Source organism: Mustelus asterias, chromosome 28 (genome assembly GCF_964213995.1).
Source record: "Mustelus asterias chromosome 28, sMusAst1.hap1.1, whole genome shotgun sequence".
In the NCBI taxonomy this organism is placed as follows: Eukaryota; Metazoa; Chordata; class Chondrichthyes; order Carcharhiniformes; family Triakidae; genus Mustelus; species Mustelus asterias.
In genome coordinates, this window is record NC_135828.1 from 10,794,421 (window position 1) to 10,812,287 (window position 17,867).

Below are 17,867 nucleotides of genomic sequence, written 5' to 3' on the forward strand. Positions count from 1 at the left end.
AAGTCCATGTAGACAACATCCACTGCCCTACCCTCATCAATCATCTTCGTCACTTCCTCGAAAAACTCGATCAAGTTCGTGAGACACGACCTCCCCTTCACAAAACCATGTTGCCTCTCACTAATACGTCCACTTATTTCCAAGTGGGAATAAATCCTGTCTCGAAGAATCCTCTCCAATAATTTCTCTGCCACTGATGAAAGGCTCACCGGCCTATAATTACCTGGATTATTCTTGCTACCCTTCTTAAACAAAGGGACAACATTGGCTATTCTCCAATCCTCTGGGACCTCCCCTGTAGCCCAGCGAGGATACAAAGATTTCTCTCAAGGCCCCTTGTAGTCTTTAAAGGACAAACTTGTCCTTTAGAGACTACAGAAGCAATGATGAAGGGGAGAGACCATTTGGCCCCCTCCTCAGAAACTGATGGCCCCTTCATCATTCAAGCACCACGACGCGGCCTGGAGGACCATTCCGAACATCAATCGCTGCAACATCTGCCCACGTGCAACATCAACCCTGACACAGCTTTCGCCAAAATGCCTTTCCCAACAGCTTCTGCTCCCTTCACACTAGCGCTGTTCTGGACTAACCTTTTCTATTCCACTTAGTGTCTTAAAGACCTCTGGAATTTTTCCTACTCGTTTAGTGCCTTTCGAGGCTGATGATTCAAAGTTTTGCTCATGGTTAAGGAATCCTCAGTACATGTGCCCAGTTTGTAACACAATACCGCGAGGAGTACAAAAACAGCCCGAGCTGCAAATCCTGCGAGCATGTGTTTACGGGTCAGATTCTTCTGAATGCAGGCACTGTAGAACTGGGCTCTGAATCCAACTTTTTCAAACCTCAAAAATAAGTTATTTCTGAGTGCACCATTTCACTTACTGGTTGGGGGGTGAGAGAATATTTGGCTGCTGCTTAAAACCAATATGAGCCAAAGATATTCAGAAAAAAAAAATCAAACAGCTAAAGTAGTGTCCAAAGAGTACATGGCAATGCAGGAGTTGACATGGGTTTTTAAACCAGATCGGACTGGGCTTTTGGAGCAAGAGGATTCGGGTTAGATCATTTAGGACTGAGGTGAGGAGACATTTCTTCACCCAAAGAGTGGTGAGCCTGTGGAATTCATTACTACAGGAAGTAGTTGGTGCCAAAACATTGAATGTCTTCAAGAGGCGGCTGGATATGGCACTTGGAGCGAATGGAATCAAAGGTTATGGGGAGAAAGCAGGATTAGGCTATTGAGTTGGATGATCAGCCAATATCGTAATGGCAGAGCAGGCTCGAAGGGCCAAATGGCCTTCTCCTGCTCCTATCTTCAATGTTTCTATGAAAGGTGTAACAGATGCCGATGTGTCTGTAATTGGATAGACACACACCTTCAATTGCATGAAGTTAAATCTCACGGGATCCAGGGTGAGGTATCTAAATGGATACAAAATTGGCTTCTTGACAGAAGCCAGAGGGCGGTTATAGAGAGTTGTTTTTCAAACTGGAGGCCTGTGACCAGTGGTGTGCCTCAGGGATCAGTGCTGGGCCCACTGTTATTTGTCATTTATATCAATGATTTGGATGAGAATATAGGGGGCATGGTTAGTAAGTTTGCAGATGACACCAAGATTGGTGGCATAGTGGACAGTGAAGAAAGTTATCTCCAATTGCAACGGGATCTTGATCAATTGGGCCAGTGGGCTGACGAATGGCAGATGGAGTTTAATTTAGACAAATGCGAGGTGATGCATTTTGGTAGATTGAACCAGGGCAGGACGTACTCACAGTTAATGGTAGGGCGTTGGGGAGAGTTACAGAACAAAGAGATCTAGGGGTACATGTTCATAGCTCCTTGAAAGTGGAGTCACAGGTGGACAGAGTGGTGAAGAAGGCATTCGGCATGCTTGGTTTCATCGGTCAGAACATTGAATACAGGAGTTGGGACGTCTTGTTGAAGTTGTACAAGACATTGGTAAGGCCACACTTGGAATACTGTGTGCAATTCTGGTCACCCTGTTATAGAAAGGATATTATTAAACTAGAAAGAGTGCAGAAAAGATTTACTAGGATGCGACCGGGACTTGATGGATTGAGTTATAAGGAGAGGCTGAATAGATTGGGACTTTTTTCTCTGGAGCGTAGGAGGCTGTGGGGTGACCTTATAGAGGTCTATAAAATAATGAGAGGCATAGATCAGCTATATAGTCAATATCTTTTTCCAAAGGTAGAGGAATCTAAAACGAGAGGGCATAGGTTTAAGGTGAGAGAGGAGAGATACAAAAGTGTCCAGAGGGGCAATTTTTTCACACAGAGGGTGCTGAGTGTCTGGAACGAGCTGCCAGAGGTAGTAGTAGAGGCGGGTACAATGTTATCTTTTAAAAAGCATTTAGATAGTTACATGGGTACGATGGGTCTAGAGGGATATGGGCCAAATGCGGGCAATTGGGATTAGCTTTGGGGTTTTTAAAAAAAGGCGGCATGGACAAGTTGGGCCGAAGAGCCTGTTTTCCATGCTGTAAACCTCTATGACTCTAATTCTGTAACCATTTAGAAGCCACATCTATGATGCACCTGTGCACCAATGAAGCTGCTGAGAAAATGCCAAGAGGATTACGGCTCGGAGCGATGTGGAGATATTCCCTCGGTATTCAGCTTTTGCTCTTATTTGGGGCGTCACAATCCAGGATTCTGCCCATTCACATTTAGCCTTTGGTTCAGCGAGGCTGAATAAATCCCGTTTTTCATAAAGGGTTTCCCGGGATATTTTTAGGTGCAATTTGGGGATCGTGTCCTTGATCGAAGCCAGTGGTTGAGTGTGTCATGCTGAGGATTATGTGACAGTTGTGCATGATCAGTGCCACAATTGTGGCTTGGCCAAAGCTCAGGGGCAGAGATCTTTATTACATCATATGACTGGTCTTGACATTATTATTCAGAACTGCTATGGTGTGCATGAAACGAGAGGAGAAAACATCAACCATCCTCTGGCCCTGATTTTAACCTCAACGGAATGGAAACAGCTTTTGGGTTAGGTATCTGATTTACACCTCACCTCACACTCCCTTAGCCTCCACTGGCTGCAAAATTGGGCAGCGTTTAAATTCATAGCTTCCCCTAGCCACCTCGATCCCACCATTGAATCATAGAATCCCTACAGTGCAGAAGGAGGCCATTCGGCCCATCCAGTCTGCACCGACCACAATCCCGCCCAGGCCCTATCGCCGTCACCCCACACATTTACCCCACTAGTTCCTCTATCCTATTCATCCCGGGACATTAAGGGGCAATTTAGCACGGCCAATCAACCTAACCCGCACATCTTTGATGTGGAGTTGCCGGTATTGGACTGGGGTAGGCATAGTAAGTAGTCTCACAACACCAGGTTAAAGTCCAACGGCGCTCCGAAAGCTTGTACTACCAAATAAACCTGTTGGACTTTAACCCGGTGGTTGTGAGACTACTTATTGTGCGCACATCTTTGGACTGTGGGAGGAAACCGGAGCACCCGGAGAAAACCCACGCAGACGCTGGGAGAATGTGCACATTCCGCACAGGCAAGTGACCCAAGCCGGGAATCGAACCCAGGTCCCTGGAGCTGTGAGGCAGCACTGCTTAACCACTGTGCCACCATTGCTGGGTGGATTTAGTTGAAGTCAGGTCTACGTCACACGCCAAGACCTTTTCTTTGGCATCATGATCTTAAATCTGGACCAATACTGGGGGCGAATTTGTACCAGTACTGCAGACAGCCAATGTAAGTCAGAAAGAGAACAACCCTACAATTTGCCACTGAAGTGGATGGGGAATTGGAAAAGCATTATCTGATGGCTAGATAGGAGGCCCGGAAGACAATGCGGGGCCTTGAATATTTACTCGTAATATTCAGCCGAAGAGTATAGTGTCAGCTGAACCCAGGATTTTCACCTCAAACCTGAGGGTTGAGTTTCGGGCCCACAAGATAACATTTCAGTGCCCAGAGGGTGTGCTGCAGTGTCAGAGATTCTGACCTTTGAGTGATTTCCAACATTTAGATGGGCATTAAAAGATCCAATAGTGTTACTTGAAAAGGAGCGGAAATTTCACTTGGCTTGGTCAACCACTGCCATTATCAGCATAGATCACAGAATCCCTACTATGCAGGAGGAGGCCATTTGGCCCATCGAGTCTGCACCAACTCTCGGAAGGGGCATCCCACCCACACCCCATCTCACGTAGCCCCACATACTTACCCTCCTAATCCCCCTCACCTACACATCTTGGGACATTAAAGGGACAATTTAGCATGGCCAATCCATGCTCACTTGCACATCTTTGGTGATTCATCCAGGATCTTACTGTGGGATTCCACTACAGTCCTGAGGAAGAGTGACTCAACAGTACACTGCAATGGTTCTCCCCAAGTTAGATCCCTCCTTGACCCTTCCCATAGTCTTTCACCTGTCCTGTTTCGTCAAAACAACATGAAGGACAGGACTTTCTGGCCCTGCCCGCCGGCGGGAGCTTCCAGTCCCATCGAAGGCAGTCCCGTCCCCCCACCCCCACCCACCCATGGCAGTACCCTGGTGGTGGGGCCGGTGAGCAACACAAATCAATAGACCACACTGGTGTCCAATGGCGAGTCACCTCCACGGCCAGAAAACACGGGGAGGTAATGAATGGAGAATTAGACGTACACAGATAGAAGCAAGTCTGCGGCAGTTCCAGATAATAGGTATGATGGACTGATAGTAGTTTGCTGGCTGCATTTTATGTACAGCGAAGTGGATGCCATAGCCAAGTGGTCACAATACATTGTCCTTGAAAGGCGAGTTGTAGATTTACCCCCAAGGTTCCAACACCAACCAAGCCATCCTGTGAAGGGGAAAGTCTCAAGGTGGCGCTGGAGCGAGGCGACTTCTTGCAAGCTGTGCCCAGCATACCTTCTAATTCGCTCTTTTACTCTGATTCTATGGTTCTAAAACTTTATTCTAACTGGGGCGGCACGGTGGTTAGAACTACTGCTTCACAACGCCAGAGACCCGGGTTCGATTCCGGCCTTGGGTCATTATCTGTATGGCGTTTGCACGTTCTCCCCGTGTCTGCGTGGGTTTCCTCTGGGTGCTCCGGTTTCCTCCCACATTCTAAAAGACGTGCTGGTTAGGTGCATTGACCCGAATAGGTGCCGGATTGTGGCGACTAAGGGAATTTCACAGTAACTTCACTGCAGTGTTAATGTAAGCCTTACTTGTGACTAATAAATAAACTTTACTTTAACTTTAAACTCTCTAACAATGCTTTAATGCAATATCTTAACATCCTAGCTATGACTGTAACACTACATTCTGCACTCTCTCGTTTCCTTCTCTATGAACGGTATGCATCGTCTGTACAGCGCTCAAGAAACAATACTTTTCACTGTATGCTAATACATGTAACAATAATAAATCAAATCAAATCAAAAAGTCATCCCAAAAAGTGAAGGGAAGATTATGAAACAGATGAACTCTTGTCATCTACAGAGATCCAATTACACAGCAGACTGGGCAGCGGATCAAGAGAAAGTCATCTGTGCCTCTTTCATAGAATCCCTACAGAGGAGGCCATTCAGCCCATCAAGTCTGCACTGACCACAATCCCCCCCAGGCCCGATGCTTCTAACCCCACATATTTACCCCACTAATCCCCTGACACTAGGGTCAATTTAACACGGCCAATCAACCTAACCCGCACATCTTTGGAGTGTGGGAGGAAACCCACGCAGACACGGGGAGAACGTGCAAACTCCACACAGACAGTGACCCGAGGCCGGAATCGAACCCGGGTCCCTGGCGCTGTGAGGCAGCGGTGCTAACCACTGTGCCACCGTGCCGTCCCCGTTTGCTCTTGGCCTTATTTATTTAGATTAACCCATCAACGGTACATGCTGCAAGAAAAACAATGTGAATAAAAAAGGAATAATGGCTCAAAAAGAATTAAAAACTGCAATCAAATCCCCGCATGCCACAAATTGAGAAAGTTAGTGAATATCCTGGAAATACATTAGACACGAGTTGTCCAAGCACTTTGCACCACAATAATGCCTGGCATGGAGCTCTGGGGGCTAATTATAGATTAAACCCACAATTCTGTTCATCAATACAAATGTCAAAGTGCAGATTCTGCGGACTGGCTCGGCATTCATCCATCAATGAGACAACTTGACTTAACACAACCCTCCCAAAACTCCAGCCCCATGAAATTCAGACAAGGGGTGTAAGAACTGTAAGTACTGATAGGACTGAGTTAGTTGGGTTACATGAGCCAGATTGCTAAGACGGTGTGGCTTCCATCCCACAGTTTGGAGATTCCTGCTCCAGATTCTAAAGCACACTGAGCAGATGTTAACTGTTTCTTTTTTCCTGAGGGGTAGGCAATTCAAACAAGGCTGCATTCAATGCTTCTCTTTCCTAGTTTTTTTTTTAAAAGCCAGCAATTTATTTAACGGTTAAGCCACATAACATGCAGTAGAAATCACATGTAGGTCACGTTGTGGAGGTACCAAAAAAGCACCAGTGGACCATTGGGTTTTTGGAACGAGCAGCATCTTTCACAGCCTATTAGTTGCCACATTTATTGAACTGAATTAGATCATTTATCATGGTGGGATTTGAACTCAAACTCTGGGTTATTAGTTCAGTACCACAACCAGATACCCCGTAAATTACAACGATTTGCATTTATATAGCATCTTTAACATAGTAAAGCTTCACTGGTGTTATCAAACATGGATTTGATGCAGAGACACGCAAGATAGATCACGAAGTTTGGAAGTAGGTTTGAAGGAGCAGCCTAAAAGGAGGGGAGAGTGTGTGTGTGTGAGAGAGAGAGAGAGAGAGTATGCAAGAGAGAGAGAGAGAGAGTGAGTGTGCGAGAGAGAGAGTGTGAGAGAGAGAGAGTGTGTGCAAGAGAGAGAGAGAGCATGCAAGAGAGAGAGAGAGAGTGAGTGTGCGAGAGTGAGTGTGAGAGAGAGAGAGAGTGTGTAAGAGAGAGAGTGAGTGTGCGAGAGAGAGAGTGTGAGAGAGAGAGAGTGAGTGTGAGAGAGAGAGAGAGTGTGCGAGAGAGAGAGAGAGTGTGCGAGAGAGAGAGAGAGAGCATGCAAGAGAGAGAGTGAGTGTGCGAGAGAGTGTGAGTGTGCGAGAGTGTGTGTGTGCGAGAGAGACAGAGCGCGAGAGCCAGGATGGCTAACAAGCCACAAAATACTTCAGCAAGGGTTGAGAGAAGTAGAGCTGTGATAAGGCTGGATTTTGTCCACATGCCAATGGGAACTGACATTATGTTTACAGGCAAGTGTCATCAGGAGAAATATAGTAGGTGAAAAATGGAAGGGTCCCAGGATAGACTCTTGGGGAATACCAGAGGTAGCTGTCGGGGAGCAGGAAGAGAAGCCAAGGCAGATGATTCTCGAGCTATCAAAGGACAGATAAGAATGGAACCAGGTGAGGCCAATCCCAGCCAACTGGGCAGTGGAGGGGAGGTAATGGAGGAGGGTGGTGTCAAAGGCGGCAGACAGGTTGAGAAGGATGAGGTGGGACAGTATACCACATTCACAGTCACACATGATGTTAGTTATGACTTTGACAAGGTGGGGGTGGGATTGGTTAGCTCAGTTGCAACTGACTGACATCAACAGTGTGGATTCAATCCCTGTACCAGATGTGCTAGTTAATGAAGGGATTCCTCCCTCCCTTGCCCCAAGCATTTGTGTGGCGTAGTGCCTCTCAAACTATATAACCAATTGCCTCTCTCTAACAGAGAGATGTCTATGATGCCTCATGGGCTATGGCTAGGTACCATTGACAAGAGCCATTTCAGTATTGCGGCAGGAAATGGGATTGGAGGAATTCAAACATGGAGTTGTGGGAAAGATGGGCATGGATTTGGAAGGCGACAACAGGCTCAAGGATTTTGGAAAGAAAGAAGGGGTTGGAGACAGGGTGATAGTTTGCATGGATAGCATGTTCACGGGTGAGTTTCTCTTGAGAAGGCAGTAAGTAGACATGAAAGATCAAGAACTATTAATGATATCAGCTAAAGAGAAGAGAAATTGGATGGTCAACAATTTGAGGAGAATAGAGTCGAGGGAATAAGATGCGGGTCTCATGGTCAAGATGACCATGGTGCAGAGGACCCATGAGGCGAGATAGGTGAGGGACTGGAGAAAGATGCAAGTTCAGGGTTAAGGCAAGGTTATGGAAAGTTTGGTCCGTTGTGCTAGGGGAAGGGAGGGAAGTGGCTGAAGCAGCTGAATGGAGTGTCTCGATCTTAGTGACTAAATGATCTATGGACTCCTAGTGTAATAAAGCGTCCCAACTTCCTTCACAACAGTATTATAAAACAAAATGTGACACCGAAACAAGAATGAAATTGCAGTCAGCAAAGGGCCCCACTTAATCAAACTTGAAATCCAAATTCGGTGCCATTAAGTATTTTATTCCCAAGTTCCAGTTGCTATGGAGGAGAGTTTGTCACCATTTTCACCAATGGTGAATGTACGTTCACTGCCGATTGTCTTCAAGTAAACGGAAAAAGGGTTGACATTATGGAGTAATCTACTCAGGTCGGGTGAAAAGTAAAAGATGGCTATAGTGTTGAGTGAATCAAATCCCCATATCTGAAAAAAAACATTCTTGGTGTATTTTTATTTTTGAAGCTTCTCACTCTAACATCTCCCCTCCTCCCCCACCCCCAACCTACTGTGGATTTTAGATTACTTCAGAGTATTTGATCAAAGCAAAATCACAGATGGATGAATGGGAGCCCCAAAACTGGCATTGGATCACAGTCTTGGATTCCTTGTGAAGTTAGAGCATTATATTTACTTTGGTGGATTTGGTCCAACTTTTACACACCAGCTTTGCTAATTGTTACCAGGAACTGTTGTCCTTTTGTGTATTTCCTTGACAACCGGGGGGGAAGGAGAGAATTGAAAGTCAGAGGGTTGCTTTTCATTCACAGCCGAGGTACACTATCAATAGGCAACACTGTGCGGAACCTACAGTTACCAGACAGTGATCCAACCATACTGAATGAGATAATAAAGTCCTCAAGAAACAACGATGGAGAAAGGCTGAGAGTTACACTAAAAAATTCCTGCTTAAAGCTTTGGACCCACGCGATGAAGTAAAGATGGTTCTTGTGACAGGATAGGAGATCATGAAATAGCCAGGTACATTTGCCTCCGTCATTCCTCTGCTTGGGAAATGTCCAGTCCCGAAGGTCATAGAAGGACGTGCCGGATGGTGGGTTGCTGAAGGAAAGTTCAACTGTTGGATCAACCAACCTGCCTTCCTTAACGACTTGCATCATAGATAGGTGTCAAGAAAGTTCACTACCCGAACTGTAATTGGAACACCATGCCTGGAGATCTAGAATGCTGGAATTAGTAGTAGGAATAATAATACCACTTGGTTTTCCTGGAATCTTCCAATTAGCAGAGATTCACAATTCCATGGAGTAGAGACTGGCAATTGGCTGCTGTTCTATCCACTTGCCTGACCTACCACTTTTTACTCTGTGTTCTATCATTGAAAGAAAGCCAGAAGGTCGGGCAAACAAATGGTGCATTTCTGTCACTGACGCGGTTGTGGAAATGTAACAGCATTAGGAAAAAAAATCTTGTTCAATCTCTTCTCCTCCCCAGCTAAATTAAATGAAATAATCATAGAATCCCTACAGTGCAGAAGGAGGCCATTCGGCCCATCGGGTCTGCACCGACAACAATCCCACCCAGGCCCTATCCCCGTAACTCCACACATTTACTCCACTTATCCCTCTAACCTACGCATCCCAGGACACAAAGGGTCAATTTAACATGGCCAACGCACCTAAACCACACACCTTTGGACTGTGGGAGGAGGAAACCCACGCAGACATGGGGAGAACATGCAAACTCCACTCAGACAGTGACCCAAGCCAGAAATCGAACCCGGGTCCCTGGACCTGTGGGGCAGCAGTGCTAACCACTGTGCTACCTTAACGCTTCATGTTGAGGGTACAGTGCTCATTTACCTCAAAGTGGCATTCATTCCTGTGTGAGCCTTAGCAGTAAGTGTTGCTATGATATATGGCCAAAGGGAACATCATACCAGTCTCCACTCCAATCCCCACCCTGTACATCTGCAGCGTCCAATGTAGTGCAAAGCAGGGACAATGTTCAATTTTCTCCATTATTCTTTCTTGCATAACCACACTAAGGTCCAACTGTAACATCCTAGAACCATTCAACCGAAGTCAGTCAGTGGACCAGAGGAGATCTTGGTCTTGGCCTACAGATACTCAGGCGATACAGAAAGTACATATGTTGCCATTAACCTTCACCTTTTCTGTTGTCAAGATAGAGCATTACAAATGCCCAGACTGTACAGTCATACCTTGTACGATACATTACCTCTCAAATGAACGGTACATCTTAAAAAGATGTACCTGACTGACCTCGAGATAACCTGGTTTCTCCCTAAGCAAGCAATGTGCAGAACAACTGAAGTTAACCATGCCAACATCCAGGATAAAGCAGCCCGCTTGACTGGCACTCCATCCACAACCTTAAATATTCACTCCCTCCACCACTGACACACAGTGGCAGCAGCATGTACCATCTAAAAGATGCACTGCATCAACCAAGGCCGCTTTGGCAGCACCTTCTAAACCTCGACCACCAAGAAGGAGAAGGGCAGAGAAGGGTGCGTTTCTGAATGGAGGGCTGTGACTAGTGGCGTTCCTCAGGGATCAGTGCTGGGACTTTTGCTGTTTGTAATAAACATATATATATATATATATATATAAATAAATGATTTGGAGGAAAATGTAACTGGCTTGATTAGTAAGTTTGCGGATGACACAAAGGTTGGTGGATTTGCGGATAGCGATGAGGGCCAGAGGATACAGCAGGATATAGATCGGCTGAAGACTTGGGCGGAGAAATGGCAGATGGAGTATAATCTGGACAAATGTGAGATAATGCATTTTGGAAGGTGTAATACAAATAGGAAATATACAGTAAATGGCAGATCCCTTAAGAGTATTGATAGGCAAAGGGATCTGGGTGTACAGGTACACAGGTCACTGAAAGTGGCAACGCAGGTGGAGAAGGTAGTCAAGAAGGCATACGGCATGCTTGCCTTCATCGGCCGAGGTATTGAGTTTAAAAATTGGCAAGTTATGTTGCAGCTTTATAGAGCCTTAGTTAGGTGCACTTGGAGTATAGTGTTCAATTCTGGTCGCCATACTACCAGAAGGATGTGGAGGGTTTGGAGAGGGTACAGAAAAGATTTACCAGGAAGTTGCCTGGTATGGAGGGCATTAGCTATAACGAGAGGTTGGAGGAACTTGGTTTGTTCTCACTGGAATGACGGAGGTTGAGGGGCGACCTGATAGAAGTCTACAAGATTATGAGGGGCATGGACAGAGTGGATAGTCAGAAGCTTTTTCCCAGGGTGAAAGAGTCAATTACTAGGGGGCACAGGTTTAAGGTGCGAAGAGCAAGGTTTAAAGGAGATGTACGAGGCAAGTTTTTTTTACACAGAGGGTGGTGGGTGCCTGGAATTCACTGCTGGGGGAGGTAGTGGAAGCAGATACGATGGTTACTTTTAAGGGGCATCTCGACAAATAAATGAATAGGATGGGAATAGAGGGATATGGTTCCCAGAAGGGTAGGGAGTTTTAGTTCAGTTGGGCAGCATGGTTGGTGCAAGCTTGGAGGGCCAAAGGGCCTGTTCTTGTGCTGTAATTTTCTTTGTTCTTCTTTGTTATTTGGAACTATATCGCTGTTCCCTCACTATCGCTGGGTCAAAACTCTAGAACTCACTTCCTAACAGCATTGTGGGTGTACAAGTTCAATAAGACAGCTCGCCACCATCTTCTCAAAGGCAATTAGAGATGAGCAATAAACGCTGGCATAGCCAACGATGCCCACATCCCATGAACAAATAAAAAAACAATGAGCTCAACAGCTTTGTTGTAAGATCCTTGGTCCAGAGAGAATCCAGGAGTCTTGTCTCATAGGGACCAGGCAGATAAACACATAAATATTGCAGATAAATACATAAATAAACATATCAATTCTAACCGGGTTAGACAGGATAGATTCACAAAGAATGTTCCCAATGATGGGGGAGTCCACAGATGGGGATCATAGTTTGAGGATAAGGGGTAAACCTTTAGAACTGAGGTGAGGAGAAATTTCTTCACCCAGAGGGTGGTGAATGTGTGGAATTCACTACCACAGAACGTAGTCGAGGCCAAAATGTTGTCTGATTTCAAGAAGAAAGTAGATATAGTTCTAGGGGATAAAGGGCTAAAGGGAAATGGGAGGAAGTGGGAGGATCAGGATATTGAATCCGATGATCAGCCATGATCAAAATGAATGGCGGGGCAGGCTCGAAGGGCCGAATGGCCTCCTCCTGCTTCTAGTTTCTACGTTTCTATGTAAATATTGCAACCACACTCTAAATTCTTGAACACCCATAAGCAATGCATTAGGGTACCGCTAGTCTACTAAAGGCAATTTTGGTCTGCTTATCAAAGTAAGGATATATTTGCCATAGAGGGAATTCAGCGAAGTTTCACCAGAATGATTCCTGGGATAGCAGGATTGTTGTATGAGGTATGGGGAGGGTGCAGCAGTATGGTGTAGAGATAGAGCCAGGATGATGTTGAATAGCAGAGCAGTCTCAAATGGCTTACTCTGGCTCCTGTTTTAAACGTTTATTGCAAATATTCATAGAATTATAGAATCACTACAGTGCAGAAGGTGGCCATTTGGCCCATTGAGTCTGCACTGACAAGAATCCCACCCAGGCCTTATCAACGTAACCCCACATATTTACCTGACTAATCCCTTTAACCTGTGCATCCCGGGACACTAAGGGGCAATTTAGCACCGCCAATGCATCTAACCCGCACATCTTTGGACTTTGGAAACCGGAGCACCCATGCAGACACATGGAGAATGTGCAAATTCCACACGGATAGTGACCCAAGCTGGGAATCGAACCCAGGTCCCTGGAGCTGTGAGGCAGCAGTGCTAACCACTGTGCCGGGACAATTACTTCAACTTTAATAGGAAAACTAAACAATTTGTGAACTTGTGTAACATTCATATCTGAGGCGTCATCATAAAAAAGCATTGTTGTGCATGTATTAAATCCATGGGCTTTCATGCTAAATGTGATGGACAGAAGGGCCATCAGATCTAAAAATTAGTTTCAATGTTGGCAACTAATTGACATCAATAGGTTTTCATGGAGACACATTTAGCAGGTAATAGGACAAAGACTATTGCCAGCTAATGTCACAAAGCACAAGGTGCAGTCATTCTGAAATGGGTGGAAACATTTGTTGCTTTTAAAGTGAACTTAAGATGGTAATTAAACAAACACTGGAGTTGAAATTATAAGTGGTAAATTAAATTACAGGTGTGATGGCAAACATTAGACTGCAACATATTGTTAAGTGGTCAATCTAGTTAATAGATGGGCATCTAAACATTGTGCTTTTTTTTCATTCAGGTGATATGGGCATTGTTGACTAGGCCAGCATTTATTGCCCTCGAGAAGGTGGTGGTGAGCTGCCTTTCTGAGCCGCTGCAGTCCATGTGGTGTAGGTACATTCAGTGCTGTTAGGGAGGGAGTTTCAGGATTTTAACTCTGCGACAGTGAAGGAACGGTCGATATATTTCCAACTCAGGATGGTGAGTGGCTTGGAGGGAAGCTTACAGTGATGGTGTTCCCATGCATATACTACCATTGTTCTTCTAGGTGGTAGATGTCACGCGTTTGGAAGGTGCTTTCAAAGGACCCTTGGTGTGTTCCTGCAGTGCACCTTGTAACTGGTACACACTGTGCATTGGGTGGTGAATGGCATGCCAATGAAGCGGGCCATTTTGTCTTGGATGGTGTAGTCTCTTGAGTGTTGTTGGAGCTGCACTCATACAGGCATGTGGAGAGTACTCTATCACACTCCTGACTTGTGCCTTGTAGATGGCAGACCATCATCGGAGAGTCAGGATGTGCATTACTCACCCCAGGACTCCCAGACACTGCCCTGCTCTTGTAGCCACAAGATTTATATTGCCGGTCAGTTCAGTTTCTGATCAATGGTAACTCCCAGAATGTTGACAGTGGGGAATTCAGTGATGATAATATCATTGAATGTTAAGGATCAATGGTTAGATTCTCCCTCGTTAGGGGTGGTCATTGCCTGGCACAAATATTTCTAGCCACTTATCAGCCCAAGTCTGAATGTTGTCCAGGTCTTGCTGCATTTAGCTTCAGGCGGTTTCGATACCTGAAGAGACATGAATGATGAACATTGTGCAGTCATCAGCAAACATCCCCACTTCTGGCCTTATGATGGAGGGAAGGTAATTGATGAAGCAGCTGAAGATGGCTGAGCCTCGGATACTACCCCGAGGAACTACTGCAGTGACGTCCTGGGACTGAGATGATTGGCCTCCAATGAGCACAATCATTTTCCTTTGTTCTAAGCATGTGCAACAGACAATCTGAATGTCAATCTGTGCACTTTTCGATTTAAGTCACATTCCAGTTAAATAGGAAACTTGATGGGTAAATATTATAACTGCTAAATAGGATGTTAACTAGATTATATGCAGATTACTATTGTGAAGATCGTACATTGCATTTACTCAGTGTTTTAACCAAATTAAACATTTAATTTCATGTAACTATATTACAGCTGTAATTAAACTCTGTTGACAGAGACCAAAAACTGGTTTGACTCTAAGCATTTGAATGATTAAAAGTACAATTCTCTGGATTCTTTCCATGCTGTAGTGCTTGATCTAGACTCTAAAAGGCAATACCAGTTTTGAGGTGCCTGGACTCTGTCCCTTAGACTGTTTCAGCTCTGAAGGGTGGGAGGCAGGAAGAGGAGAGATAGAACGCCAACCCTTGAAGGGGGGAGTCTCTGCGGATTTGAAATCAAGCATCTGGATTTTATTACACTTCAGATGGGCGGCCTGTTTGTCCAGACCTCCTGCAGAATGAGACACAACTCAAGCATTTCCCTTCACTGATCTCTGACCACCTCCAAACCAATGTCTTATTCAAGAATGCAGAATCATTCTAAATGGGAAAATTGGCAAGGTCTTTTCAGGAGACACAAATACCCGTGCAAAAAGTCAGAACAATTCCAGTCTTGCTCCGTAACAGCCAATATAATCTGCAGTTGTCACTGAAGGACAATGACTATTATCAGCAACAACAATCACTCGAGATGAAATCGCCTTTAACACACTTGTGCAATAATGGTTTGGCGTCAATTGTGCAACCATGCGAGTTCACCATGACATTGATTTCAAACAAGGGCAATAAAGTGCTTTAACTGTGACAGTCACCGAATTTCCAATGACTGGATAAATCTAATTCCATTCCCGCAAATTCCACAATCCCCCATCAATTTCCCTACGAGAGTTGGGGCCCACGGTTATTGTGGCTTTCTGAAAACTGCGATACATATATGCAACTCTCACCCAGTCAGTGTACACTAAATAATGCAGAATGAATGGGGAGTCTGGAAACTCATTTGGAATGGACAAATTGGTACATTGATGCACTTTTGACTCCCATTACAGCAGAAATTGTAGCTCAAATGATGATTAGTATTTGGACAAGACTCTGGCCAAGAAGAAATGTGCCTTTCAGGCTGTGCTAACGTTCAGTTCAGAAACTCCTGTGTTGACTCTTTTGCAGTGTAATAATTGAGGGCAAACAGAACCAACTTTTCCATCTATTTCTTAAAGCACAGTGATGGAGCCAGGCCAGCAAACACTAACCATCTGAAATACTACAGAGCTGCTGATTTAATCCTTCATTGTTCATACTATTCTTTTGTTGAAGGTTGTGGATTCAGCTGTACTCTAAGAATACACACACACACATCTTTTCAATATTAGAACTTACTTTGCAGATATTTTAAATTCGTCCAATAATTTAAGCATATCAAATATTTCACTTGCTGCTGTTATTCACACTTATGTTAAAAGAAAATCCATCAACAATGACTGGAGAAGTGGGAGTACAATTCCCCTTCAATGCTGCTGGTGAGTGCCTCAGCGATCATCTACATTATTCAGCCCGTCTCGCCTTTTGTTCTCGCATCTCTGGCAAAGTTCAGATGGCTCTTACCTGGGGACAGTCCTTGATGTAATGCCCTTTGTTGAAGCAGAGGTGGCACAAGTAGTTGGGAGGGGGTCTTTTGCCAGGCTTGCGAGGTTCTGCCGACAGCGATAGATCCGAGAAATGGTCTGTCAGTGAACTCAGTCCGTCCACGATATTGCTCAAGGAACCATAGGGAGAAGCGTTCTTGTACAAGCCGCCGGTGATGGCCTAGGAAACGGATCAAATTCGGTTACTTGCGCCATATAGTCATAACTGTTGCAAAAAAAAACGTGTAGCCTTCAGTGAAAGCAGCGGTCAGACTGATCCCTGCGATTCACATGTTCAGAACTGAGCAGCCAAGCAAGCATGAGTTTACAAAATAGCCCATCACAATAAAATCTAGCCTGTCCTCGGGAGTGAATTTCTATCTGCTGTATCCCTGGACATTAGAAGTATAACCTCCTCCCCAATGCTCACATTCCATGCCAGTGTAACGTGTGCTAGATCAACAATTGTACGGATTTTCACTCTTATTTCAACATAGGAGCGTAGGAGGCTGAGGGATGATCTTATAGAGGTCTATAAAACAATGAGGGGCACAGATCAGCTAGATAGTCAATATCTTTTCCTAAAGGTAGGGGTGTCTAAAACTAGAGGGCAGAGGTTTAAGGTGAGAGGGGAGAGATACAAAAGGGTCCAGAGGGCCAGTTTTTTTCACACCGAAGGTGGTGAGTGTCTGGAACAAGCTGTCAGAGGTAGTCGCAGAGGTGGGTACAATTTTGTCTTTTAAAAAGCATTTAGACAGTTATATGGGTAAGATGGGTATAGAGGGATATGGGCCAAATGCGGGCAATCGAGACTAGCTTAGGGGTTTTTTTAAAAATGGGGCGGCATGGACAAGTTGGGCCGAAGGGCCTGTTTCCATGCTGTAAACCTCTATGACTCTATGTTTTGGAACAGAAGTCCTCACATTGGGGTATTATTGTTACAAAAGTGTTACAGTGATAAGACCATAGGATCCCTACAGTGTAAGTGGCAAATGTCCCAGAGAATGGGTTACCAGGAGCATAATTTCTCAAACTGCTCTTCAAGAAGATGTGACACCTTGACTTGTTTTTTTTAGGGTGGAGGGTGTGGAGAGGGGTTGTTATTTACCACTCTTGTCCACTCTGTAGCTACAAGAGGGTGGAGGCGTCAGACTTGGATCTGCCAAGTGCATTTTCACACAGGAGAGAAAATGAATATGGATGAAGGAGGGGCGGAAGGGGGAAGGAAGCTTCAGAAGGAATCCCGACTCCACATCCCACACTTTCACTTCCCCAAGTTGGCCAACCCAAAATCCAATGTGGATTGTGTATGCAAGAAGGGGGCGCCGAGCATCTCACGTTGGTCTCGTTTGCACCAGGTTGGGATGTGGGTTTATTGAGTTGGAGACTGTAACTTGCTTTGTGTGTCTCTCCCCTCTATCCTTACCCACCCCAATGTGTCTGCCACGCCGTGGTATTTTTAAAACGAGACAGCCATTCGCGCGTTAAATCCAGCTGTCATGTTTACAAGACCGCTTTGTAGTATCCGGAGTGAATTCAAATAAAGCGACCTGTCAGAAAGGTCAGGGGTATTTAACCCTCTGCACCCTGGTCACTGCTTTTGTTTTGGGGTTGACGGGACAGTTAAAAGGTTGAACATTCTCCCCTGATTGTGGGTAGTGGTTTTGAGATCCTCCTTCTACAAGGTTAGATT

General features: G+C 45.1%; 1 protein-coding gene across 1 annotated transcript in view; it reads right to left on the reverse strand.

Moving 5' to 3' along the window:
• zcchc24 (zinc finger, CCHC domain containing 24) overlaps positions 1 to 17,196 on the reverse strand; it is a 221,902-nt gene extending 204,706 nt beyond the window's left edge. Inside the window, exons 1-2 of the mRNA XM_078199274.1 lie at positions 17,188 to 17,196; positions 16,155 to 16,355 (exon numbers count right to left, since the gene is read on the reverse strand). Of these exons, the coding sequence (XP_078055400.1) occupies positions 16,155 to 16,355; positions 17,188 to 17,196 (210 nt within the window). The remainder of the gene's footprint in view (positions 1 to 16,154; positions 16,356 to 17,187) is intronic.
• Between the last annotated feature and the right edge of the window lie 671 nt (positions 17,197 to 17,867).